Source organism: Bos indicus x Bos taurus, chromosome 13 (genome assembly GCF_003369695.1).
Source record: "Bos indicus x Bos taurus breed Angus x Brahman F1 hybrid chromosome 13, Bos_hybrid_MaternalHap_v2.0, whole genome shotgun sequence".
Taxonomy (NCBI): Eukaryota; Metazoa; Chordata; class Mammalia; order Artiodactyla; family Bovidae; genus Bos; species Bos indicus x Bos taurus.
Genome location: NC_040088.1, coordinates 43,528,306 through 43,550,309, shown reverse-complemented (window position 1 = coordinate 43,550,309; position 22,004 = coordinate 43,528,306). Strand labels below are relative to the sequence as shown.

Below are 22,004 nucleotides of genomic sequence, written 5' to 3'. Positions count from 1 at the left end.
CTCTTTGCGACCCCACAGACTATAACCCACCAGACTTCTCTGTCCATGGGATTCTCCAGGCAAGAATGCTGGAGTGGGTTGCCATGCCCTCCTGGTTCTCAAATCAGACCTGGAAGGTCTGAATCCTGCTGAACCATCTACGACTGTGTGACCTGGAGCCTGTCACTTAACCTCTCTGTGCTCAGTTTTCTAGAGAGCATAAACTTTTCTCCTGGGTCTGTTCTGGTCATAATCATTCTATTTCTTTTGATGTGGAAAAGGAACTATAATTCTTCATCAAAATACAATGGAATATGTAAATATACATGGATAGAAGTCATTTCAAGTACAGAAATTAATGTGTAACTCTTGTTTCCTCTGGTCTTAAAAATACAATTACTACAAAGAAAAATTCTTATTAATATTTGTGTGCATAATTCCTAAATTTATTTCCTGTCCTCTTGAGAGGTGATTTCCTGGCCAGAACGTCAGATCAGAAATTCCTTCCCTGTTCTTCTTTCCAAGGGATGATTTTCTTCCTCCCGTCTCTGTATCTTGGGTGTATTTACCTTGTTTTGCTGGTCACACAGAGTTGCTCATGTGTTCATTTACAGCGTCAAACAAGAGAGTAGCAAAAACATCACCTCTCCATTCATGGCAACATTTCAAACAGCAGGTCTTAGTGCTTTTTCAGCCTCAGATGGAGAAGTGACAGCTCACTGGAGTGGTGACTGGAGTCACCATGTCCCCTCCTCCTCCCCAGCTGGGCTGTCACCGCCGCGGGAAGCCCCCTTACCTTTGGAAGCTCCCTTGCACATTCAGTCCCAAAGGTCACTGCAGGTGGGCATGAGAGAGAGACGGTGCTGTTTCCAGCCAACTTTAATTACAGGGGCTTTCCAGGGTTGTCTTCTTTTTTTTTCTTTTTTTACTACCCCTCTGTCCCCCTTACCCCGCCTCCTGATTCAGCTCTGTAATCTCCCTAATGCATAATTTATCCCCTAAAAGGGACAACAGAGATCAGCCTCCCATGAAAACCGCTGCAGTTCTATTCCATCACCCTTCCTTGAAAATCAACCCAGTCTGTTCTAACTGTCGGTTACCATTTGCCGTTTCCAAGTAGGACCGCCTGCCATTTCTCCTCTGTCAGCCATCAAATGAAGTGCAGAGACTGGTTGTTTCTTATCTATTAAATAAACTGAGCTGCAAAGAAGACAATGAACGGATCTCTTAGCATACAACTGATATCCAGGGGGACATCCTAAGCTTTTCCACTCTGTTTCTTCTGTACCTGCAGGGGCACTTCCAAAGAACATACACGAATGCATCTCCTTCTAAATATTTGCAAACACTCTGTGAGTTACACAGCACTGAAGTGGTAGAACTTCATGAGCTGGATGAATCTTTAATGACCTGGAGTTGTCTGACCTCTGAAGCCCACTGTAGATGACAGATGCTGCGGGTACCACATACCCTGTGGGCTGCTTCCCACACCACCCCAACAGCCATCAGGGTGTTCTGCACCAGGGGGACCCCAGCCACCCCACCTGGCCCCCTCAGGCTCGGACACACTGGCAGACTCAGTGTAGCCCTTACAAAGTCGTTTTCACTGCTATTATTTATGGCCCAGTTTCCCCAGCCCCTCTCCCACCCCACAACCACTTTCTTTCACCTACATTTATTTGTTTATTTGGCCGCGCCATGAGGCATCAGGGCTTCCCAGGTGGCGCTAGTGGTAAAGGACCTGCCTGCCAATGCAGGAGGCGTAAAAGACAAGATCCCCTGGAGGGTGGCATGGCAACCCACTCCAGTATTCTTGCTTGGAGAATCCCATGGACAGAGGAGTCCACGGGGTCACAAAGAGTCGAACACGACAGAAGAGACTTAGCACACACGCATGCATGCAGCATAATTTCCTCTACCAGGCGTAGAATCCGCACTCCCTGCTATATAAGCAGAGTCTTAACCACTGAACTTCCAGGCAAGTCCCTCATTCACCTACTTTTAAACCCTTTCTTCCTTCTAACTCAGCCAGAGATGATACAATCTATTTCACTCCACCCCCTCCCTTTCTTTCTCCAGTTGTTTCCCCCTCCATCTTCCCTCCCTGATTCAGCCCCAGATCCACCCAACAGTCCGCAGCACGGTAGTCACATGAGGGGCTCACCTCCCTGGAAAATATCCTTGGTCCTGGGTTTCAATGAGAACCAGCACACTAGGAGAGTTACCCTATACTGTTGTGCTGGAGGCACACACAATTTGGGTTACATTTAGAACTGGGTAGGATTTTGTGGGCTGGAAGAGAAACCCAGTAGCCAGATCTAACATGTTTCTGTCTTACAGATCTCAAGTGTACAATCCATCCTCTGGCTGGTTCAGTCTTTCTTGTGGTGCCAACTTCGTAGTGAACAGCAAGTAGAAGGGCATAGTAGGAAAACCTGGCCAGAGTGAGGGTGTCCCGCAGTAAACATTGAGAGGACCCAAAGGAACGCTTAGTTAGTCTCGGGTCAGCAAGCTGATAAAGCCTAAACATTCTTCCGTACATCTGGCTAGGAAGCATATTGTCCTACCTGTTGTAGAGAGGCTCTGTGTGAAGCCCCAGGGTGGGCAGGGTGAGCCTGAAGTCCACCCATCACTTACCCATCACTGGGGAAGTGATGGCAAGGAAGACAGGTAGAGACAATCTTTGATCCTTGGAAGCCTCACCTGGCTGGAGGCTGGATCCTCTACTGGGGCCCAGACACGATCACAGCCACAGCCCAGCCCAGGGGGGCTTTAAGAGCTCTAGTTCCAGGACTTCTCTGGTGGTCCTGTGTTGGGACTCCTAGTTTTCCACTGCAAGGAGTATAGGTTCAATCCTTTGTCCAGGAACTAAGAGCCTACATGCCATGTGGCATGGCCAAAAAAGGAAAAAGAAATAAGTAGTTTTAAAAAAGTTCTAGTTCCACCTCATCCATGCAAGTAAAATTATGCTGATAAATACAAGCAGTCATATTTTTTACCTAAACTGATTTGTCCTGAAATGAATACATTAACAATCAAACTCTTTATCTTCTGGGTTTTTTTCCTGGGGATGCCCCAAAATATAAGACTTTGCTTCTCCTATGAATTGTCTTCACACTTATATTTTTACTTTTAGCTTATGAAAAAGTTACAGGCATTTGCCTGAAGCCAGTGTTATTGATAACAATTCTGTTATTGTTACTGATAGTAATAATAATAAGGGCTTGTGTATTAAAAATACCTACCTTGGGCCTGATATATCAGAGTCGTGAGATAAACAGGAATTGAATCTAAAAATTTTTTGCAAAGTAAAAGTTGGAAATGATGCAGAAATAAGTCACAACTGCACAAAGATAATGGAAAGAATAATCCCCTCCCCGCCTCCCACCCTGGAGTAGGAATGCTTAAAAGCTGAAGGACTGAACTGGCAAAGAATAATAGGCTGACTTCATAACATCGGGTTTTGTGATATTCATGGAGGGATGTGATTTGACCTGTGACTTGTTATTTAGGTAGCAGAAAATTCTAATGGGATTCTACTGTTTTGTGGGATGGGACAATGTAAGTAAATGATCAGTAAAACATGTTTAGATGAAAATTCTGGATGACATCACATAGGCCTCACGTAGGCATAGGCACACAGAGTACTGTGCCCAGAGTAACAATGATTTTGGAATGTTATTCAATGAATACACACACACACACATCCCTGCTGTGGACAGAGCGTGCTTCACCCCCTTGGGCGAGGGTGTGGCCACTTGACTTGCTTTGGTCAAGAGAACGTTAGTGGCTGTTGCCAGGAGAGCCTTGGAAAGTGCCTGAGCAGTCATGCCTGCCCTCCTGCACAGCTCCCAAAAGAGAATATGCCTCAGGTTGCTATTGGTCCAAAGAGGCTGAGAGAGGCATGGTGGTACCGACTTGACACCAACCATAGCTTGGAGCCGTAGCAGCCAGCATTTGTCAGCCTGCAGACCTGTGAGCTGACCTACCACAGGCTTATTGGTTTTCTGGCATTGAGTTTGAGGGTAGCTTGTTACACAGTATTATTGTGACAATAGCTGACAGTTACAATAACCAAAGTCTCATGTTTGGGGAGGTGTTTCGAATTACATTAAAAGACAAACCAAAAGATAACTATTTAGAAGTTAGCATATATATATATATATATAGAGAGAGAGAGAGAGAGACATCTAATTTAAGTATGAGAGGTTTTATGAAAAGTATTATCTTTTGAAGTCCTCAGACTCTCCAACTGCTTACAATCTGTGGGCAACCCTGGCTAAACACACAGCTCTCTAATGACCCCAGCAGCCTGGCATTGCTATATATAGCCTGTGAGCCTATAATGAAAAAGCAGAATAGTTGCTAAAAGCCCACATGAAGGAGAAACTGCAAAAATAATGAAACTCTGAGTTGCATGGGGCCTAAACGCTTAACCTGTTTCACGGAAAGTGAATGCTGTTTTCACATGCATATTTGAAAGAAGGGACAGAGGACCTCAAATTTGGACAATGTGAGGTTCAAGTTTTGGCTCTCCTGGCGGGCTACTCCTTTGTCGTGTCAAACCTCCAGGAGTCACGTTTTGCAGCAGGTGGGTACCTCAATAATTTAAACAAAATGTTGGCTCTTTCAGCCAAGGGAAATGCAGCTTACTCAGGAATGTCACACTAGTGAGTCTGAATGGGGAGGTGATCAGAGCCCCCAGATCAGAATGTCCTAGGGAAGGCGGGGAGGAGGGGCCCTGCCCCTGGCTTCTGTCCCCCTTGGCCATCCGTGTTCGAGAAGAGGAAGTAGGCGAGGACTTCCTAGGAGCTCTGAAAAATGCCTGAAAGCGATTCCAGTTCCTTTTCTTTTAGGCAAGTAAGATAGCCATTATACCTCCTTTCAGTTCGATTTTTGCATAATTTATTCCACAAAATTGAGTAAATACACTTGCCATTTATTTTGTCTCTTAAAATTCCTCTTCATATCATTTCACAAACAGAAGGAAAAAGAGAGGTAAAGTTTTGTGGTAAAATTGTTACAGCTTGCCTGAAATGTGAGTCCACAGCAGTTTCTTTCTTTGTGAAGAGGTAATAATGCCAATTCCATGTCAAAAATAACATATGAATAGCACATAATACATTTCACTCATATAATAGGATCATTGATCTTAAAATTTATATCATCATCAGAAGAGCATATGTAATTACTTCTGTAATATTTTTAAGAAATATAAATAAATTGTATCATCAAAGTGCTCTCACACAGTAGAAATCTTTCGAGATTATTTTATGATTTTATTTTTCCTCACCAAAAGAATACCCATCAATCTCTCGCTAGGTCTTAACACATTTAATTGTAAAACTCAGGATTTGAATCTTTATAAAATTATCTGTTGCAAAGCAGAATGTTCTAGTCTTTAGTTTTCAAAAAAAAAGTTTTCTTGAAATCAACACAATTCAACAATTAAGTATTAAAATGTCCTTACCATCATGCACATGACTATTTTTTTTAACCATTGTCCTTTTCATGACTCAAGAAGAACTTGCATTTATTGCAAACTTTCGCCATTTTTCCCCCTTAATAAGTATAGCAAGTAGGGGACAAAAGCAAGATAAAAGGTTTTATTTTTGACCGTTTCATTTAGCATAATTTCAACTTTCAAATTATAGGTACATAAACGAATATCCTACTTGTGTGTTAAAAGTACTTGACTACTTTGTGGGATGTTGTGTGTCCATTCTTTGCTAAATTATCTTGGTTGCCGTTGCTAGGTAACACCGCTGGCTTCCCACAGCTGAAAAAAAATGAGAGGGTTGGAGGGAGTAATTCAGCATCATTAGCACTTGACTAATAAGGTTATTGGGTTTTTTTTTTTTAAGCTATGTATCTTAGCAATTTGCCCCCTTTTCTAGGGAACATCATCATTTATGGGAACTCAATTGACACATACACCACTGTGGAGACCCTCTTGAGCCTGGGGGTCAGGGGCTCCTGCATCCACCTGGTACAGCACCCACCCACATCCATCATCACCTGCATCAACGACTGCGCCGTGGAGGGCGCGATAGAGGACGCACTCCAGGCTGCAGGGGTGAATGTGTACCGGGACGCACTGCTGGCTCAGTGGAACAATGGGCTGTACCCCGACCCCATCCACACCGCCAGCTTCACCACACCCACCAAGCCCTTCCAGCTCCCCTGCTCCGTAAGTAGGTCCCCGGAACCTCACTCACCACCTTGGGAGAGCTACCAGCTTTGGGGGACTTGGGGTCTGAAAGGTGATGGGTGATGAGCTTACAGTCGCAGTTTCCCTGCCACCCCTCTCCAGCCCCTGCAAACTTTCAGAGTTTCTGTAGCTACATAAAGAGCCACCCAAACCGAGTAACCTAAACCAACAGTAGTCATCCTTGCCTCTCTCTTGTGGTCCTAGCGTGGGAGCCAGCTCATTGGGCAGGAATCCCTAGAGGTCTTTCCTGAGGATGAAAGGGGACTGGGTGGGGCTGGAGCCATAGAAAAGGTGTGTCCCCCCGCTTGTCGGGCTGCTGGTGTCAGATCAGGCTCAGGTGAGATGCTGATCAGAACAATCACAGACGGCCCCTCCATGGGACTGAGCTTCTCCTCAGCGTGGTGACTGGTTCCAAAAGCACTGGGACAGAGACAGAGAGGATCAAGAGAGATGGAGAGAGACAGAGAGATGGAGACAGACAGAGAGATGGAAAGAGACAGAGTGATAGAGAGAGACAGAGAGAGAGAGAAACAGAGAGATAGAGCCAGAGAGAAACAGAGATAGAGACAGAGAGAGCCAGAGAGCCAGAGATAGAAACAGACAGATGGAGACAGAAACAGACAAACAGAGAGCCAGAGATACAGACAGAGAGATAGAAACAGAGATAGAGACAGACGCAGAGAGCCAGAGATAGAGACAGACCGAGAGATGATAGAGACAGCGACAGCATCCCTCCTCCTGTGACCTAACCTCATACGTCAAGCAGCATCCTTCGGAGTCCTGGAGGCAGGTCACCGAGGCAGCCCACATGCAAAGGAAGGGGAACTGGACCCCCCCACCTTCTATTTGTGGATGGAGTGTCAGGATTTGAGGACTGCCAGCTCCCATACTTCGGCCACCTGATGCGAAGAACTGACTTATTAGAAAAGACCCTGATGCTGGGAAGGATTGAAGGCAGGAGGAGAAGGGGATGACAGAGAATGAGATGGTTGGATGGCATCACTGACTCAGTGGACATGAGTTTGAGCAAACTCTGGGAGTTGGTGATGAACAGGAAAGCCTGGCATGCTGCAGTCCATGGGGTTGCAAAGAGTCAGACACGACTGAGCGACTGAACAACAACCAGCCCCACTGTGAGCAAGTCCCAGGCGCCATGCTACCCTCTTGCAGTGCATTCTGTCCCCTCCTCACAACAGCTCTGTCACAGGAAGCACCCCCACTTTACAGACAGAACACGGTGACTCCCCATCAGCTTAAGATCTAACCCAGGCTAACAGGGCCTCAAAGTGTACACCGTGTTGACCTCCTAAGATTCTGGAAACAGCTACAGTGGGTCTTTCCCTGTGGAACAGGGACTTAGAATAGCTCAGCTCACAGCCTGTTCAGGAGACGAGCAGAAGCCAGGAGGAAGAGGGGAAGGGGCCAGTTGATGTGCCAGAGAAGCAGGAGACCCCTCAGGGAGGGGGCTGCAGTCAGCGTGAGGGCTGGACTTATGGGGGTCAAGGGTGTGTTGACCCTTGGGTTGGGATGAAGGATACCAGCAGCCTGTGGTGGGAAGACCACCTGGAGGAGGCCTCTGAGGGCTCATGGGGGTCCATTACCTGGCAGTATGGGCCAGTCAGCCTAAGTCAGGGCTTCTCGCCCCAGTGCTCTTACAGGTGGGTGCCATGACCCTCGTCCCCCAGAAGCTAGACAGGAGGAGCTCAAGGCAGACTGCATGCCAGAGGAGCTTCCCTACCACCTCTCATTTCATTCTGATAACCCAGGGGATTCTACATTCTGCTCCTCAAGAACATTCATTCCTTCCTTCACTCTGCAGAGATTTATTGAAAGCCTACTAGGTCTCAAGCTCGGTCCTAAGTATGAGGGATATAGCAGTGAAAAAGAAAAAGTTCATAGTATTTTAATAGAAAAGTGTATGTACTTTTCTACATATCTACATATGTATGTCACAATACCTATTTAAGAGAGGAAAAATAAAGATCTTCTCATTGGAAGTTTCCTCCGAAAATGATGATCCTAGAAGAGGTGTGCCAAGTGTACCCTGGGGGAATTCTGGGGGTGAGTACAAACCCTGCTTAGGGAGCACAGGTACAAGAAAACCTTCCCCAAGTATCTGACTGAATACAGGGTCTGTAGCAGCCCCCACAGGCCTTCACTCTCCTATTAGGTCAGAACTAGAATCAAGGCAAAGACACCTTGCAGATACTTTCAACCCCCTTGATCCAGCATGCCTTCCTGCCCAGACTTCCCCCTAAAGTAATGAGTCAGACCGTGGTCCACTGTCCTTGGGTCCTGTCTCCTGCCCCCCTGCTGTGTTTCTCCCCACCCCACCCCACCCTGAAACTCTCATCTGTGTTTGGCCAACAGTAAGTACCAGCTGGAGATTCCCAGTTGGCATTAGTGGTAAAAAACCCACCTACCAATGCAGGAGATGTAAAAGATGTAGGTTCTATCACTGGGTCAGGAAAATCCCCTGGAGGAGGGCATGGCAGCCCACTCCAGTCTTCTTGCCTGGAGAATCCCATAGACAGAGGAGCCTGGCGGGCTATGCTCCATGGGGTCACAAAGACTCAGACACGACTGAGTGACTTAGCATAGCACAGGTACCAGCTGGGGATTAGAAGCCTAAAGAAGGGAGAGATCAGGGTATGTATCCCTCTGATGATCAGCTTTGAGTAGCGTCTCTGTCAGGGCACTAGGAGACTTTTAACAAAAGTGAAAGTGAGTCACTCAGTCGTGTCTGACTCTATGCAACCCCGTGGACCATAGCCCTCCAGGCTCTTCTGTCCATGGGGTTTTCTAGGCAAGAATATTGGAGTCAGTTGCCATTCCCTTCTCCAAGACTTTGATGGGGACAAGTATCTTCACATCTCCACTGTGGTTGTGGGGTCATGGTTTGAATTATGTCCCCTGGAGAGCTATGGTCCTAAGCCTCAGGACCTGAATGTGACCTTACTTGGAAATAGGATCTTAGTGGTTGCTGTCAAGCAAAGAGAAGGTCGTTCTGGATTGGGGTGGGTCCTAAGTCTGATGATTGGTGCCCTTATACGGAGAGAAAGATGTGATGGCAGAGAGGAAGCCCACAGGAAGAAGCCTGTGTGCTGACGGAAGTAGAGATGGATTGATGGCAGCCGCCATCAGATCCTGAATAGCACAAATAGGCAGCAACTGCCAGAAATGAAGACGAGGCGAAGACCTGTCTAAAGTTCTCTGTCTAGCTAGATGTTTGTCGATTGTATTGATTTTTTTCACCGAAAGCACCAGCTTTTGAGTTTGTTAATTGTCTCTGTTGTCTGTCAGTTTTCTCTCTCATTGATTTCTGCTCTTAACAATTATTTTCTTTTTTTCTGCTTGCTTTGGCTTTACCATGCCTTTCTTTTCCTAGTTCCTTAAGGTAGAACCTTAGGGCATTATTTATAGAGGCATTTAAAGCAGATGTTTCTTCTAATACTCCATATTTTCAGCCAATATGTAGTATTCAGTTGGCCTTATAGGAGCACATGAATTGTGTTTGAGAGGTATGAGAGATCCGTGACTTATAACTTGTGTTCCTGGGGACAGTGCTGGATTTGCTGTTCCAGCAATCGGTCCATTCCACCAACTCGTATGTCTCCAATGTAACCATGTTTTGAATGCCTATGCCAAAATGGTATAAAATAACACGATTTCAGTAGAAGTGCTGGTAATCTTCCAAACCCAGGAAAACAAGGGCTAGTATATTTAATGTGCCCCTTAATAAAAAGTGGAGGCTTCCTTGGTGTCTCAGATGGTAAAACCCTCTGCCTGCAATGCTGGAGACCCAGGTTCGATCCCTGGGTTGGGAAGATCCCCTGGAGAAGGAAATGGCAACCCACTCCAGTACTCTTGCCTGGAAAATGGATGGAGGAGCCTGGAGGGCTACAGTCCATGGGGTCGCAAAGAGTGGGACGCGACTGAACGACTTCACTTTCACTTTCACTTTAATAAAAGGTAGGTTTACCTAGGAGATAAACTGAGCAGGTAGAAGAACTTTGTGGGGATGTTGAAGGAGGATTCTGAGCATTAATGGTCCTGTTTTGCACATATAATTTCAATTCAAATATTTCTACGTGTTTTTCTATGGATGAGAAGTCTATTTCTATATAGATGGGAAAGGAGTCGAGGCAAAAAAGAAAAGAGGAGTAGAGAGACAGACTCAGAGTGAGGGACTCAGAGAAATATATTTTCCTGTGGTCACTGAGTAAGGTTAAAAGCAGAAAGAATTTATAACAGATTAGAGAGAAAGAGGCTACCTGAATGGGAGTAACTGGGAGAGGATTAGACGTCCAAGCGAACAGAGACAGGTAAAGGGGAAAAGTCCTTGCTGGTTCCCTCAGGAAGAAGAAAGGATATCACAGGGATGGTGGACTCGAGTCAAGTGCTGTCGAGTGGAACTTCCCGTGATGGTAGAAATGGTCCTTACTTGTTCAGTCAGTATGGCAGCCGCTGCCACCTGTAGCTTTGGGGCGTTTGAAATAGGCCACAATTGAGGGTCTGGATTTTCAATTTTACTTACTTTTAATTAATTTAGATTTATTTATTTTAAAAATATTTATTTATTTGGCTGTGCCGGGTCTTATTTGCAGCTTGTGGGATCTTTATTTGTGGCACGCAGGATCTAGTTCCCTGACCAGGGATCAAACTGGGTCTGCCAGCAATGGGAGCTCAGAGTCGTAGCCACGGGACCACCAGGGAAAGTGAAAGTGTTAGTCGCTCAGTCATGTCTGACTCTCTGTGACCCCATGGACTCCTTGTGACCCCATGACCCAGGCTCCTTTGTCCATGGAATTTTCCAGGCAAGTGGAACCCAGTGAAGTGGGTTGCCATTCCCTTCTCCAGGGGATCTTCCCTACCCAGGGATCGAACCTGAATCTCCCACATTGCAGGCAGATCCTTTACCAGCTGAGCCAACAGGGAAACTGGACCACTAGGGAAGTACCTAACTAATTTTGATTTAAATGTATGTAGTCACCTGTGATTAGTGGCTGTTGTAGGCTCATTCCTGCCTCACTCCTCATTCACACACCATTCTTGGGTGGAGAAGGGGTGTGGAATGGCTCTGCTCATTTAACTTCTATGCAGAGTACATCATGTGACATGCCCAGCTGGATGAATCACAAACTGGAATCAAGATTGCCAGGAGAAATATCAACAGCCTCAGATATGTAGATGATACCACTTTAATGGCAGAAAGTAAAGAGGAACTAAGGATCCTCTTGAGGACAGTGAAAGAGGAGAGTGAAAAAGCTAGCTTGAAACTCAACATCAAAAAAAAAAAACAAAAAAACACCTAATATTCATGGCAAAAAGAAGGGGGAAAAGTGGAAGCAGTGACATATTTTCTTTTCTTAGGCTCCAAAATCACTGCAGATGGTGACTATAGCCATGAAATTAGAAGACATTTGCTCCTTGGAAGAAAAGCTATCACAGACCTAAATAGTGTATTAAAAAGCAGAAGCATCACTTTGTCTATAAACATCCCTATAGTTAAAGCTATGGTTTTTCCAGTAGTCATGTATGAATTTGAGAGTTGGACCATAAAGAAAGCCAAGTGCTAAAGAACTGATGCTTTTGAATTGTGGTGCTGGAGACACTTAAGAGTTCCTTGGACTGCAAGGAGATCAAACCAGTCCATCTTAAAGGAAATTAACCCTGAATATTCATTGAAAGGATTGATGCTGAAGCTGAAACTTCAATACTTTGGCACCTGATGCAAAAAGCCAACTCACTGGAAAAGAACCTGATGCTGGGAAAGAGCAAGAGAAGGGAGCAACAGAGGACGAGATGGTTAGATAGCATCACTGGCTCAATGGACATAAATTTGAGCAAAGTCTGGGACATGGTGAGGGACAGGGGAGCCTGGCGTGCTACAGTCCATGGGGTTGCCAAGAGTCGGACATGACTTAGTGACTGAATAGCAACAACTAAGATAAAAATGAGTCAATTTAGCCTCTTCCACAACAACTGAAGCCCTAAAAACAAATAACAGCCTGGCTTCCCTGGTAGCTCAGCTGGTAAAGAATCCGCCTGCAATGCAGGAGACCCTGGTTTGATTTCTGGGTCAGGAAGATCCCCTGGAGAAGGGAATGACTACCTACTCCAGTATTCTGGCCTGGAGAATTGCATGGACTGTATAGTCCAAGGGTCACAAAGATCTGGACACGACTAAACAACTTTGCCTTTCACTTTCACTAGATGCTTTAATGAAACATCAATACAGAAGATGATTTCCAGATGAGTGTGAGAAAGTATTAAAATCTGGGCAGAGAATATGGGGGTGGGGCATGCAGGTACCCTGTCTATATTCACTGAATCAGTACCTGCCCTCCCAGGTCAGGAGCCCAGACCTGGAGGGTATGGAGGTGAACGGGGTATCCTGCAAGGACAGGCTTTCTGGGCTTAAAGGGCCAGGAATGGGGCAGTCTGAAGACTCAAGAGTGGACAAGGTGACCCCAAGAAGGAACCTGGAGAAACATGAGTGTCAGACACCAGAGAGGAAAATGGAAGGAGACTGAGAAGGAGTGATTTAGAGTGTCCTGGAATGAGGGGCAAGTGGTATCTATGAACATAAACCTCCTTACAGGGGAGAACGTGCTCTCGTGGGAGACGTTCCACTATGCGGCATCCATTGCTGGATACCTAGATAAGCGATTAAAAAAAAAGAGTGACATTGAGTGATATTAATTTGTTCTTCATCTGAAAGATACACACACCATTAGGACATACTCTTAGTAGATTTAGGTTTTCTAGTGTGCCCCAAATAATAAAATGGAGATGATCCAACCTCTTGGGAAGGTACAGTGAAGAATGATAACTAAGGATAATGTGTCTGTTCACTTTGTAGATGTTCTTCAGCTTCCTCGAGAAGAACGTGGATTATGAAACATTCAAAGCCTTCAATGATGCATGCCTGGTCTACGACGGCCGACTTGTGATCGACAGCAACTTCCACACCAACGACATAGCCATCAGAGCTGCCGGCCCCCTCACCAAGTTCTCCAATAGGTACTACTCGAATGAGTGGACTCACAGCAACTTCAATTCCAAAGAAATCGGCTTCCAACTGGCAGCAGCAATGCTCAAGCTCTTCGATCCGACTCTGGAGCCTGTGACCGAACCACCGGCCGACCTTGACCGACTCATCCCCATGTACAAGGGAGCCAAGATCAAAGGTGTGTAGGGGGCCACCCTCATCCCACTGCTGCAGCCGCTGGTTGGGTCTGGACCAGCCAGCCCCATTTCCCATAGGCTTGGTGAGGAGGCTTTGCTGTGTGTCAGTGGCTTTGCAAAGAGATGTGGGGAGGCGGGCTCTCTCATGTTTAACTGTTTATGATGGACCTGATTCTACCATGTCAGTTCTGTGATGGTCACTCGATGTATAAGGCCACTGAGACTAGGGGATGGTCAGTAACTTGCCCAGAGGCTCCTCACCACTGGTGTGTGGTGTGATGCCCTGACATCTTGCCAAACTTTTATTCTCACTGAAAGTTGAGAGATCAGGAGAGCTTCCGAGCCTCCCATGCTTCAGTCTGCTGTCTGAAATAATAAGCACAACTTGTAGCAGCTGTAAAATGGGTCTACTCTAATCCCCTCTGTTTTATTGGCTCCTAAGGAGGTCATCACATGAGTAACACAGAATTTCCTTATATTTGGGAGATGGACCTTCTGTCAGAAAAATGCACATATTTATAGAATTGTGTATGTGTACTTCCAGAGAGTTGATGGGCCAACACCCATAATCATCCATGGACTCCTGGGGGGAGGGTCTGTGAACCCTAATCCAGTAGACAGAACATCAGTCTAAAGGGGCAGAAACCCAACATCCCAGTCTTTGTGTTTATCTGCCCAGCGAGAGGTCATGATCACCTCTTCACTCTGGACAAGACCTTAGGGAGGGCGGTGGCCATGGAAAAGGACAAGTCCCGGTTGTCAGAAGATGCTCTGAGTGGGACCTGGCTTGGGCTTCTGGGGCCAGCTAGAAATAGTAACCATTTCATAATCCACATTTTCTAAAGCCTTGAACAAGGACTTTGTTGACTTTCCTTATAACATTTACTTTTTTTAGTATGTTGGTTACACAGTGGAGGAGGACAGAGAAAGGGAACATCTTGGCCATGTTTACAAAGCCTTGGTAGGTGGGGGTTAGAGGGCCGTGAGTTATGGGAAGTCAGGATGCACAGGGTCAGCCTGGACCTCTTAGAGCATTGGTGTCTGTATTGTGTGCTATTATGGCACATTCACCTTGGTTGTATTAAATGTTATCAGCCCCAGGGTCCCTTGCCAACAGAGGCACTTTGGTGGGAAAGTGAGTGGCACACAGCACAGCAGGTGTCTCTGGTGGTCTTGTGGTGTAGATGTCAGCCTTGCTACCCATTTGTTCACCCAACTGAAATAAAATGTCTAAAACTGGCCTTCTTCACTAGGAGGCATCCTCCCTGGGTCTTACCATTACTTGCATGTCTCCAAGCCCGCCATTCCAACCCCTTTGGAGGTACAGAGGGCCCAGTCTGATTTTGTAAGTATTCTTCCTGAATTTCATTTTACTTTCAAATATAGCACTTTGTTTCCAGGGGTAGGGGGTGAAATTCTTAATCCACAGTTTTTAGTGTCATGTATTGGTTCTTGCATCAGAAAGCCATGGGCCAGCTGGCCCCTGAAATGGCCCCTACTCATTCCTGCCCCTTGGTATCCATGTCCATGAATGGTCCCCACCCACAATGACCAGGGCTGAGGTGTGTAGCCAGCAGGATATTGCATAAATGATAATGTGTGCCTTCTGAGGCCAGGTCCTGAAAGATCCTACAGCTTCCAACTTGCACCCTCCTGGGTCACTGTTACCATATCCTCAGGTCACCCGGTTGGCCCTTTGGTGGGGTCCGCATGGAAAGGGATTGAGGATTCCTGCCCCAGACATTCCACAATTTGCTAGTCATGTGAGGAGCCATCTGTGTGAGTGGTCCTCCAGCCCCAGTCCAACCTTATGATGCAGCCCTGGCTGATATCTTGACTACAAATTTTGCAGGAGACCATGAGCCAGAATCCCCTAGCTAAGCTAGTCCCAACTTCTGTGACTCCCAAAGACTAAGGTTGTAAAAGTTGATTGTCATTTTAAGCCATTTATTTTTTAGAGCAGTTTTAGGTCCACAGCAAAATTGAGAAAAGGGTACAGAGATTTCCCATACATCCCCTGAGCCTCTCACGCATAGCTGCCCCTGTTATCAACATCCCCACCACAGGGTATGTTTGTCACAACTGATGAACCAACACTGGTGCATCATCACCAGAATCCCACAATTTACATGATGATTCACTCTTGGTATTGTACATGCTGCGGGTTTGGACAAATGTATGATAACATGGGTCCACCATAGTGGTGTTCTACAGACCAGGGTCCCTACCCAAAAAATCCCTTTGGTTCCACCTGTTCTTCCCTCCCGCCCACCCCTGCAACTCCTGGCAACCAGTGACCTTTTTTTTTCACTGTCTTCATAGTTTTGCCTTTTTCAGAATATCATAGAGTGGGAAGCAGTCTGTCACCTTTTCAAATCAGCTTCTTTCACTTAACAATTTGCGTTTAAGTTTCCTCCATGTCTTTTCATGGCTTGAGAGTCCATTTGTTTTTAGCCCTGAATTTTATATATATATTCTGCTGTCTGGATGCACCACCAGTTTATATATTGAACTGCCTCCTGAAGGCCATTAAGCCACAAAGTTCTGAGGTAGCCCGTGATGTATCCATCAATAATTAAAATTCTCGATGTCACCTCTGTGGTGACAACAGGCAAATTGCTGAGGGTCTGATGTCCGTCTGGACCCCCTGGTGCTCCTGTTCCTCTGAATGACACTGGAAAGACCGTGGAGGTGAAGCGGAAGCTGCGTGTGCTTGGGGATTGCGGGGAGGGCGGTGTTCCCCTGGATTCAAGGCAGCTAGAGAGGAAGCAAGGACACAGGGTGGCTGGCCAGTTGGGAGCTCCCTGGGTAGGACTGTCTGGCAGCTGGCCCCAGAGTGACGTCTGTTGTAGCGGAGGCTTTCCTTCCGTGTGTCATGTTTGTGTTTCATCAGTGAGGCAACCACTGGAGGTTGCCTGCTTCCATTCCCATTTTCACATCCTGATTTTTTTTTTCCTTTGGAAGATTAGCAATCTAACTTAAAATAAGCACATTTCCCAGATTTCCTTGAGAATGAGGTCAGCCACATGGCAGGTCCTGGCCAGTGAGATGTAGTAGAAACTGATGGAAATTTCCATCAAGGAGAACAGACTCCAGACCTCCCAGGCTTCTGGCCCCACTTTGGGAAGTCAGAATCCCAGTGTTCCAGTTGTCTTACCGTGGACTTTGGGCAAGTTATCAACTCCACTGCTTTTCTGGGATCATTAGGGATCATATATAAAGTAACACTCCCTTCAGGGAATAAAACAGGTGCCCCATCAGTGGTGAATGTTGTTAATCATAGTTACAGATAAGTACTGAGACCTGGTTCTGCTGAGGAAAGGTCAGATGCCATGTGTTTAAAACTTATTTCCCTTGGGCCTTCCAAGATTCTTTTAGGCATGTCCCATATCCATGGTCTGATGCAAAATGCTTAAAGTAAGGACCATAGTCAATGGTCTCCAGTCTCTATTGCTCTATAACAAAGCTTAGCAACATGAAGCAGCCCTTGGACTGTGCTCAGATTCTGTTGGTTAGGAGTTTGGACAGGACACAGTGGGAGCAGCTTGTCTCTGCTCAGCTGGGAAGACTTAGTAGACTAGGGGTAGCCCAGTGATTGGGTCCTCTAACCGAAGGCTTGTCACTGACCTGGGCTGGCACAGCTCAGCCACAGAGATTGCTGGCCAGAGCATCACACCTGGGCTGCCCATGTCACCTGGGCTTCCTCACAGCCTGGTGGCCTCTGAGTGGTGAGACTGCCTGCGTGGAAGCTCAGGACTCCCAAGTGCAAGGGTCCCCACCAGCCAGCTGGACACTGCGCTGCCTTTTATGACTCAGCCTTGAAAGTCAAATAGCAGTCACTACCCCCACATCCTCTGTTGGAGCAGTCACAGCCCAATGGGATTCAAGGAGAAAGGACAGAGAGTTCATCTCTCAATGGGAAGATAGTCAAGATCAAGTGTAGAAGAGCATGTGGGATGGGGTACCACTGGGGACATCTTTGGAAAGTATAGTTTGCCACCAATCATGTAAACAGGAGGCAACTCGGATGATGAGTTTGGAGTGTGACCAACGGACACTTTGGTCTTTGTAGATAAATACCTGGAACCAAGTAGTTTCAAAAACTAGGAAATACTGGACTTGATTTTGGACAGAACAAGATTCTTCAAGGACAGTGTGTGATTTCTGACATGCAATATCATTTGTTTATGAACCACGGCTCTCTCTGGGAATAAAGTCAGAGGATGCGCCAAAGGAAGTTTTAGTTAATGACAGTTTTAAAAAGACTAGAACTTGAATAGCTTCTTTGGCTGGTACTGTGACAGTATTTGAGCAGGAACCCTGACTGTAATTAACCATTTTGCCAGGCGGGCCTCCTTTTTAATTAGTATAAAAGATCTAAACAGATTTTTCCCCCATTTTATTCACCAAGAAAAAAAATGTAGGATGGTTCCATGGCAATCTTTGGGGGTTGGAACTAATTTGATTAAGTAAAATTGTTGCCAAAATGGCCAGGCAGTTGCCTAAATATCACCAGTGGGTGGAGAATGGAACCCTTGGAGCAATATTTCACTCGAGAAACCAAATTACTGTTCTCACAATGATTGTAGTACAGATGAACCTCATCAGAGTCTTTTAACACTCTATCCTTAGGATATTTAAATAAGAGATGCTTGAGTAATTCACTCGGTAGCCCGACAAAAGGAAGAAAGGGTCCCCAAGTTGTCTACATAATAAACTGATCTACAGATTCCAGTCCACATGCTTTGTTGGCTTATCCTCCATGGAATAAAGAAATGTGTCACAACAAACCCTGCCTTGGATACCACTAAATTTAAAACTGTGTGTTCATCGTGGGGGGCTGACACCTGGGTTTCTAGCACGCCGAGTCTGATTACCCCTGGGTCTTCCACTTGGCGTGAATTCCAGAGGCATGTTCCAATCTTTGTCAAAATCATAAAGGAGCTCAAAAGAATAATTATATTCAGGAAAAGATGGGAAGACAAAAAAAAAAAAAAAGACCCACATCAGAACCAGTTACTCTGTCAAAATTTTAAATTCAAGACCTGAATATCCTAACAATTAACTCATGTATTTAAAGGAAGAAACTCACTACATCCCCAAGAACTGGAAAGCATGTGAAACCATCACTGTTACCCCAGAATCCCTCATGGGGTGGCCGGGCTAGAAGCTGCCTAAAGTCCTTGTTTAAGGATAAGCAGAAAGTGCTCTGGACTTCACCAGATTTTCCCATCTGCTGTGACTAGAAATGACCTAAGAAATTTAGATCAGTCTGCCCAGCCCCACGGGGTAACTTGTGTCTGAAAAACCCACTCGTAAGCGACTTGTCTTTCGTGTCAATGCAAACTGTTTCCATGCCACAGGCCCAGAATGGCCCCCTAGTTATGTGATCACGGTGCCAAGTCTTATTAACAATAGTCATGGTCACTTCCAGAGTTAAGCTAAGCTATCTCTGCACCACTGGGCCTTTCCTTCCTCCACACAGCTGCTCTCTGAGCTCTTTAAGGGCTGAGACACACAGAGGCAACCCACGGATTGTAATTCGACTTTTAAATTAAAAAAAAAAAAAAGGACTTCCCTGATGGCCCAAGTGGTGAAGAATCCACCTGCCAGTACAGGGGACAAGGGATCTATCTCTGGTCTGGGAAGCTTCCACATGCCTTGGGGGCAACTGAGCCTGTAAGCAAGTACTGAACCTGCTGTCTAGGGCCTGTGTGCAGCGACAAGAGAAGCCACTGCAATGAGAAGCCTGCACACCGCAACGAAGAGCGGCCCCTGCTCGCCGCACCTAGAGACACCTGAGCAGCAGAGAAGACCCAGCACAGCCAAAAGTCAAATAAAGGAATAAAAATTATTTAAAAAATAAGACCAACTCGCCTCAACCCCAAATAAGCAGACCAACGATGATGCTGATGACTCATTAGCCCTCCTGCATGGGATGACCTCAGAGGGAGGGCCCATGATGCTCAGATTCTCCACCAGCAACCTGCCAGGACCCCACGGAAACATGGCAAGACACCACCCATGAGGTCACCGTGAACCTCGCTCCGAGGTGCTCCGTATCCCCCGAATCAGCCCCCACGTACTGGTGCTTGTGAGCCATTGTGAGAGTGGGATATTCAGTGAAAGTCTTTGCCGAGCCCAAAATATTAGTAGCCATGTAGGTGGATCTCAAGACGTACCCCTTGGATACCCAAGTGCTTTTCTGTAATCACTCAGCATAAATAAGTTTCAAAGATGAAGAGGAGGGTCCAAGGCCTTGTGGGATCCGCTCTCCACTGAGCCCTGGGGAAACCTGGCACCAAAACTATTGCAAGCTATGGCCAGTGCCCCCTCTCCCGGGACCCCAGTCACCCTACCTGCGAGGTCAGGGGGCAGCCCCACCCCCAGCTGTTCATGCCCTTCACCAAGGCACCCCTGACTGCAAAGGGGCCTCCAGGGGTCAACTTTACTTGCTGGCTCATCATAGCAAAGCTATTTCTGAATTAAATACACACGGAGATAGAGCATGATGAATGTTCCTGTTATGTGCATCTCTAAGGATAAACACAAGACTTTAAAGACTATATGAGTTTGATACCAGCAGTTTTAGTCTTAGCAACCCCCCCATTAACATTTTGTTAAAATGTTGACACAAAAGCAAATAAATGATCCCATGTATTTTTATGAAAATAGAATGAATCTGTGCAAGTTATAAAAATTACAAATTGATAGACTGTACTTCTGCAGTATAAAATGTACTGGAAACATATTTCCGTTATGAAATACAGTTTACCAATAATTTCTATTGGATACACTGTATCCCATTGTGCAGATGTACCATTGTTTTGTTAGATAACACCTCACTGCCTGTTGTTTTCAGCCCTTTGCTATGGAGGTAGATTCCCTCTCTGTATCCATCCATCTCTATGATGATGGACTTGGTGCACCTCGCTTGGGGTGCCATCCTCCACCTCTTTCCTAAACTGAGTTTGTTCTGTCCCCTACTGTCACGCACATCCTTGGGGCTGGGCCAGGACTTACCTGTCAACCCTCCCCTCTGTCTCACCTTGTGCCTTTGTGAGTGACTGGTTCCTCCTCAGAGCTTAGCCACAAGATACCCAAACACCCACCAGTTGCTTCAATTTACTTAAAAATCCAGGTAAACCATGTGTTCTTGTTTAGACAGTGTCTCCAGGGGATGTCCGAGACTCAGTAAATGTTTGGGATCCTTGCAGTTCACCTTGTGGTGGATTTCTAAATGTCACAGTCAAGTTCAGGGCAAAAGCTTCAATCAATATGCTCTCAAGAGAGATTCACTGAACATTATTGTGTCCTGGGTTCAGAGTCCAGGGCCAAAGTGCAGGTTCAGCCACCACCAGCCAAACCCAGGTTTGTCCACAGACAAACAGAGGTTCTGCTCATTGCCGGAGCCGGTGGGAAGCATGTCTCCAGCTGTTTGGTTGGTGGCCACCAGGGGCTGAAATAGAAAAAGTAGTCGTGACTGGAGCAGAGAGGCGTCTTTCCTCGTCACCTGGGTTCACGTGGTGGTTTCAGTCCGTTTCTAGAAGACATAAAGCCAGGAACCTCCGCCTCTCCTAATTTACAAGCTAACAAGTAGCCCACACATCGTGTGTGTGCTTATTTCCCGTGAGCTGGAACCTTCTTCATGGAAACACACCCTCCCAGTCAAACCTCCCCAAACCCAGCTGTCAGAGGTTTACCTCTACCTTGCTTCCTTTGTTCAAGTAAAACTTTAAAACCTGTCGTTCCTTTTGACCACCTTTGACTAGGAGCTTTTCTCAAAGTGGTACTGTGAAAAATTAAGAAAGTTAACAGTCTTAGGACACCTCACAGGACAGAAAAGACCCAGTTCCACGGACCAGCTGAGTGAGGTATTGAAGAAAGGAGAATTGGCCATAACCTAGCAACCAATTTAGAAATGTGGAGTGATGTAGTCACAGTGTGAACTATCCCGAGGAACTTTTAGTCATTAAGTCCACATGCGTTTAGTCATTAAACCACATGCGTGGTTTCTGACACGCACTTACCTTCAGTTGATCTTGGTCAATACCTACCACTGTGATTTGCAACAAGCAATAACATATACCCTGTTATATTTGAAAAATAAATTGCTGTGACAAAGTTGCCAAAGTCCAGACATGTTTCTAATGGGGTTTTTCTGATGCCCGCCCCCACCAGGGTTCAGAAATAGTAACGGGTAACGTGAAGAATGGGAATTACTTCCGCATCCACATCAACAAGTACAGGATGGTGGAAACCATCACGTGCCTTTCCAAAGTGCCTTTCCCCGCCTCCAACTACATCCGCTTGTTTGGTCAGCACGAGCAGGCCCTCAACAACCTGTGCGCTCGGTATGAAGATGGGCTGGTCCCAGATCTCTACAGGTAAGCTGGGCATTGCCCTCTCCTGATTGGAAATGCAAACACAGGCAGTCAGTGTCTTGTGAATGAGAGAGGTATTTTGTGATGTGCCAGCAAGTTGATGGGAACCCCAGGGAGAGCTATGCTGTGCTCAGTTGCTCAGTCATGTCTGACTCTTTGCAACCCTATGGACTATAGCCCACCAGGCTCATCTGTCCCTGCAGATTCTCCAGGCAAGAATACTCGAGTGGTTGCCATGC

General features: G+C 46.2%; 1 protein-coding gene across 6 annotated transcripts in view; it reads left to right on the top strand.

Annotated features, from left to right (window-relative positions):
- The window catches only part of CFAP61 (cilia and flagella associated protein 61), a 249,888-nt gene that overhangs the window by 185,404 nt on the left and 42,480 nt on the right, over nucleotides 1-22,004 (top strand). For 4 of the 6 annotated variants that reach the window (XM_027559593.1, XM_027559592.1, XM_027559595.1 and 1 more), the window contains 4 exons: nucleotides 5,877-6,169; nucleotides 13,056-13,383; nucleotides 14,635-14,726; nucleotides 21,563-21,768. In XM_027559593.1, coding sequence (XP_027415394.1) covers nucleotides 5,877-6,169; nucleotides 13,056-13,383; nucleotides 14,635-14,726; nucleotides 21,563-21,768 — 919 coding nt within the window. Of the gene's footprint in view, nucleotides 1-5,876; nucleotides 6,170-13,055; nucleotides 13,384-14,634; nucleotides 14,727-21,562; nucleotides 21,769-22,004 lie in introns of those variants that run through there. The other 2 variants (XM_027559597.1, XM_027559598.1) reach the window with 2 other exon arrangements.